We start from the raw sequence: 6,000 nt of genomic DNA, 5'->3' as shown, positions 1-6,000 counted from the left end.
CTAGAGCATCAACACTTTTCTATTTAAAGTTGAATATCTAACAGCATAATACACTAAAATGTTATTCACAAGATTCAAGTAATTATAATGAAAAGTAAGATAAAATTATTTTCATCAAAATCATTCTAAGACAAATAACTCTTATAGCAATTCTTAGATTATCACTTTACCTAAAAGCTTTAGCTGTTAGGTTGGGGGCCAACAATGTGTATGAGTGTATCAAGGCATATCACTCCCCTTCACTTCCAACCCTATTGCAGGTGGAGAAATAAACAAACTATAGACAACACCCATTACAGGCGAATAAGCTAGTTGTAATTAAAAAAACAACAAATGCAGGCAAGAAGATACCTAGGACCAATTACTGACAACCACAGCTCTGATACCATGCTATGTACGATTTTACTTAAAAGCTTAAGCTGTTAGGTTGTGGGCCAACAATGTATATAAAGCCTTAACAGTGATAAGTGATAAATTATCATTTCTGGAAATGTATACCATACAATCAATCATCTGTCCTATCAATTGCCTAGGAGGTGCTGCCCCATTTTTTTTTTTTAAAAAATAAAAAAATCTGTACTATCAATTGCATCTCTTTCAATAGACATGATTATGTAATCATTCTTGCAATGATCTATATTTGATTATTAAATCAATGAATTAAACATACTAAAAAAATTGATGAATAATTTTTAGGTAATAACATTTCTATCTCTCTCTTCACCTCTCTATTCCATTCTCTCTCTGTTGCCATTTCTACCAATAGACTTTTCTCAATTAACTTATTTAGTTGGTTGAGCTGTGTTACATTACCAATTTACCTCAAAGCTTAAGTTGTAGGTTGTGGGCCAACAATGTATATCAAGCCTTAATGCCCCCTTCACGTGCAGCCTGGTTGCATGTGGAGGCATAAATAAACAATGAATAACACCCATATTGGGAACTCGGTAAATTTTTAACGAACTTACAATAAAGGCGGGCAACAAAACTACAGCCCAAGACTCCTGGCAACCATGACTCTTATTCCACGTTAGATTACTACTTTACCTAAAAGCTTAGGCTGTCAGGTTCTGGACCAACAACGTATATTAAGCCTTAACAAGCTGTTTTAGGACAAAGGTGGGTTATTTTTTAAAACTGTGAACTTTGCTTTTAATACAAGGTTTTTGATATTTTGGAATTAATAAGACAACTAATGTCTGGGTGGGAACACTACGTAAAAGGGTTTTAGATTATGTAAAAAACATAAAAAATCTACAAGAAATAGGTGAAAAATATAAATAAACAACTAGACTATTAGTTCTTTGCCTATAGTAAACTGCTGTATTCTATTTTTAAATTGACTGAAAATGAATAGGTAAAGGGGGAAAATTATATAAAAAAGTTAAGACTAAAGAAAAAAATTGTTTCCTAAAGTTTGAGGGTGCTGTTATTTTGGTCCCTAATGCCTAAAGTTTGAGTTTTGTCAATTATGCTCCTAATTTACAATTCGCAAGCAAAGTGTGACCCTAAGCCTCTCCACTTTGAATTGAACGAATTATATGGGGCAATTTACCTTTTTTTAGCTCGTTTTAATTTCCCTTGTAAATTCTTTCAGTTGCTACATAAAAAAAGTTATAAAAAAAATATCAACAGGACAGAACTTCGTATCAATGCCTGGCAAATGAAGCAAAAAAAAAAAAAAAATCAATCAGGGCGTATCAAGGTCCAATATGCGCTAATTGTGCTGCTTTTGAAGGAAGAGGAACATCATGACTATGTCCATATGGAGAACGTATCTTGAACATGCTTCTCAAGATTATCAATGCCAATAACAACATGGTGATTGGTGTTTAAACTTGTTATTCCGTCCTTGAGCAGCCTTTACTCTTCCCCACAAAATTTTTCAGTGACTGCATGGTTTGAAATGTGTAAGTTTAATGCTGAACTGGTTTAATGCCGAGTTGTCATTCACACATAGTAATTGATGGACATGCAAAACGGTTAGGCCTGGATATTATGAAATGAAATGTTGCTAGTGGAGGCAGCAATGGTGAAGGATGGGTGGGTGAGATCAATGCCACTGCAAGTTCCACGTATACAATGGTGCTATTGAATTTTTTTTTGCTTAAGTAGCAAATGAAAGATAGTTTTGCAAAAAAGATTAAATTGAGCTATAGAAAATGATTTTGCCACGCTATGAATGGTCAATGCGGTAGTCAATGCATTAGAGAGTGGATGGGTTCAGGGTCACAAATTGCAAAAAATGACTAAATTAAGGAGGAAATCATATATAAAAAAAAAATAAATTTAGGGACCAAAATGACATTGAACCCAAAATTTTAAGGAATCCCTTCGTATTTATCCAAAAAGGTAATAGAAAAACTTATGTGTGGCTCTGCCACTAGGCCCTTGAGTGATTAATCCTCAAAAAACAAGCAGCTAGAGAAAAGAGATAATACCAGAGATAATTTCACAGATAGGCTGGGAGAAAAACAGGTGAGTCAATCTGACAATCAGAAGAGACCTATATATTTAGGCTTGCACATTTAACTCTAGAGACAGAGCTAGAAAATCCATGCCAACAACAGACATTTAACCAAGGAGAATGGATGAATAGATGTCAAAAAATTGTTTGGAATAACCATAGTTACAAGAAAATCATTAAGGTCACTAGAATGCCTCAGTTCAACCACATCAGCTGAAAATTAAAGTCTATAAGCAGTGTTCACAAGACAAAAACATGCTTTCTCATCAGTTGTTTTACTTTCCACAAACACTTGAGCACTTCTTGTAATATTTACACAACATATTGCAATACACTATAAGTTTTTTTGTATTCAGCTTCCCAGCATTTTAGAAGCCTTATTTCCTACTTTCACTTTCCATACTATGTGCTAGCACCAACAGGAAAGGGTATAAGTACCACCAAAAATTCATATAGCAATTATTGCCCCCCCCCCCCCCCCCCCCCCCTCACCAGGAAAAAACAATTTCTTTGATATGAGGAATGTGATCCAGCACACATTGCTTACTTTCCTCAAAAAAGGACATGATGGGTCTATAGTTACATAGCTTACATGGATTCCTTAACTAAGTTGGAATGTGACCAGATGGAATCAAGTTGAAGACCCAATTTTTTCTTCCATCTAAATTAACAAGATAAATGAAACATTACAAGTTAACATCTCATTTAAAATTCCTATACGCCTTTTTGATAGTTCAACACAAATCAACTATTTAGGACCATAATATAATCTCTTATAGGCTAAAAATTATATACGATTAAATTTTGATTTTTATTTGATATTGCTTTGGGAAAAAGCAACAAGAAATGAAAAAAAATTTTGGGCTTTTGAAAAATTCATCTGCCTTTACTTTGGACAATTGTAGAATTTGGTAAAGAAAAATTCAATCTACTCTGATCAGCACATGTGTGCCAGAGATGAAAGGAACAAACTGAGAGATCTGAAGCCTTCTGAATGCATCTCAATGCTTATTTGGTACTTTTGTTGTTAAAAACAGTTCAACAAGTGGGAATCCCAATGAATGGGTGACATAAGAGAAGCCATTACTAAAGTTAAGACTACATTTTTTCATCCATGCAACCATAAAACAGCAAATTAAATATTTGGTTCGATGCTCTCGATACCATACCAGTCAGGCTGCATGAATAATGCAAATGTTGAACGCTCAAGACCAAAAGCTTCCTCTCCCTTAGGAGCCTAATAAACAACAGTGAAACAAAACAGAAATTATCAGAAAATTTGACTATTAAAAAAAAAAACAAAACAAAAACAAAAGAACTGAAATTATTTCCATAATTTGGCATGGGCATGCCTGCCTCAGTCCAATTGCATGATCTTACGTTCTTCAACCTTAGTGCATATAACAAACAAATGGATTAAGCACCATTTCCATTTTATATTCACTAACTGCAGAATTTACAATGAGATACAAATTAGTGAAATTTCCATTCATTCACCAGCGAAGGAAAAAAGGACAAACTGCTAAGACACCAACAACCTAATGTTTTTTTATTAGAAAAAATAGAAGTCCTCGCCATATCTTGATGAGTCCTAATGTTACTAGTAAACAGGCAAGAGAAAAGCAGTGCTCCATGCATCTATGCGCATGACATCATATTAATAATAACTAGTTTTAACCTGCACAATGTGTAGGAATTTCCACTCAAAAGATAAATTTGAACTAAATCTTAATCTTTATTTAACGCACTGAAAATTAGCATAAAAATTCTCCCATCATACAATGTACCCTAGTTTACTGTAAGAAGGATAGGTTATGGAAAAAAAAAGAAGGTGAATCACCCTGTAAGACAAATCCTATGCCCTTTTAGTGTGCAAACAAATACTTTGCAACCATTATTTGGATTGGCATTTATTTGTTAATAGTGGCCCATTAACGCACCCATACCCAACATAAATAAAAGGGTTAGGGCACACCCATGTAATTATAATGGGTCATAAACGGATGACCCATTTAGACCCATTTATTAATGGGTTAGATGGGTGTACCTGCTTAACCCATCAACCCATTTAAATTTTTTCCAACCTTATTAATTATAATGGTAATTAATCTATTTAATTTATTATTTTAAAAATATACTTCAAGTAACTAATATTATAATTTGAATCTCTATGTGCGTAATGTAATTACATATTGTTCAGTTCGAATATTTATATAATTACATACATAATTTGACTTGATTTTCAAACTAATAAATATGCATGCATATTCGTAATTGCATAATTGGTTTCATTTAGTTATGTCCGTAATTATATGGTATGCCATTATAGTATTGTCTATATTTATCATTTGTAATTAAATTATATAATTATATAATTAATATTATAATTCAAAAATATGAATGTAATTACGCACTTATGTATATGTAAGTAATTTGATTTACTTTGGTTTTTCAAACCAATTAGTATGCATGCATGTAAGTACTTTACATAATTTATTCAATTTAGATATGTCCATAATTTTGTAGGTATGCAGTTTATCAATTGTTAACTACACCTATCATTTGAAATTAAACTAATAATTACATAATTAATATTGTTATTCGGAAAATCTATATACATATTTTGTGATTATGAACAATTTGTGATGAATATATTTGTAATTATGCAATTATAAATGTACGCAATTGGTTTGATTCATATACATGCAACATGCATGTACATAGTTACATAATCGGTTTGGTTTAGATATTATCCGTAATTATGTAGTTATGTAATTATAGTATTGGTTATACCTAACTATCATTTGAAATTAAACTACATAATTATGTAATTAACATTATAATTTGATTACATACCCAATTTTGTAATTGTGGGATTCAAATATGTACGTAATAAGACAATTATATATGTACATAATTGATCTGATTCAGTTGTACAAACCACCGAATATGCATGCATGTACGTAATTAAATAATTGATTTGATTTAGATACGTTCACAATTATGCAGATCATTGTAATTATAACGTTAACTACACATTATTCGAAATTTAAGTACATACATAGTTACATAAGTTACATAATTAATACTATTATTTGGAAATGTATATACATAATTTTATAATATGGACAATTCAGTTTGAATATGTGCGTAATTAGCTACACGATTATATGTACATAATTGGTTTGTTCAGTCTAATTAATATACATGCATGTACATAGTTATGTAATTGGTTCTGTTTAGATATGTCTTAATTATGTAAATATGTAATTATGGTATTGGTTACACCTATCATTTAAAATTAAATAACACAATTACGTAATTAATACTATAATTTGGAAATATATTGACATAATTTTATAATTATGGAAATTCCGTTCGAATATGTACATAATGACATGATTATGTATGTACATAATTGATTTGGTTTGATTTTCCAAACCAATTAATATGCATGCATGTACGTAATTATGTACATACATAATCATGTCATTATGTAATTAATATGCATGCATCTACGTAATTATGTAATT

The 6,000-nt window shown here is 31.4% G+C and overlaps 1 protein-coding gene across 4 annotated transcripts in view; it reads right to left on the bottom strand.

Annotated features, from left to right (window-relative positions):
- LOC131157673 (uncharacterized) overlaps nt 1–6,000 on the bottom strand; it is a 109,821-nt gene that overhangs the window by 15,272 nt on the left and 88,549 nt on the right. For 3 of the 4 annotated variants that reach the window (XR_009137305.1, XM_058112002.1, XM_058112003.1), the window contains one exon: nt 3,637–3,704. The exons of the other annotated variant lie outside the window; for it this stretch is intronic. Coding sequence is in view for 2 of the 3 variants with exons in the window: in XM_058112002.1 (XP_057967985.1) it covers nt 3,637–3,704 (68 nt within the window). In the remaining variant the exon portion in view is untranslated. The remainder of the gene's footprint in view (nt 1–3,636; nt 3,705–6,000) is intronic. 4 annotated transcript variants of the gene reach the window in all.

Source organism: Malania oleifera, chromosome 6, assembly GCF_029873635.1.
Source record: "Malania oleifera isolate guangnan ecotype guangnan chromosome 6, ASM2987363v1, whole genome shotgun sequence".
Taxonomy (NCBI): Eukaryota; Viridiplantae; Streptophyta; class Magnoliopsida; order Santalales; family Ximeniaceae; genus Malania; species Malania oleifera.
Note: the sequence above shows the minus strand (reverse complement) of the source record. Positions and strands in the feature narration are given on the sequence as shown.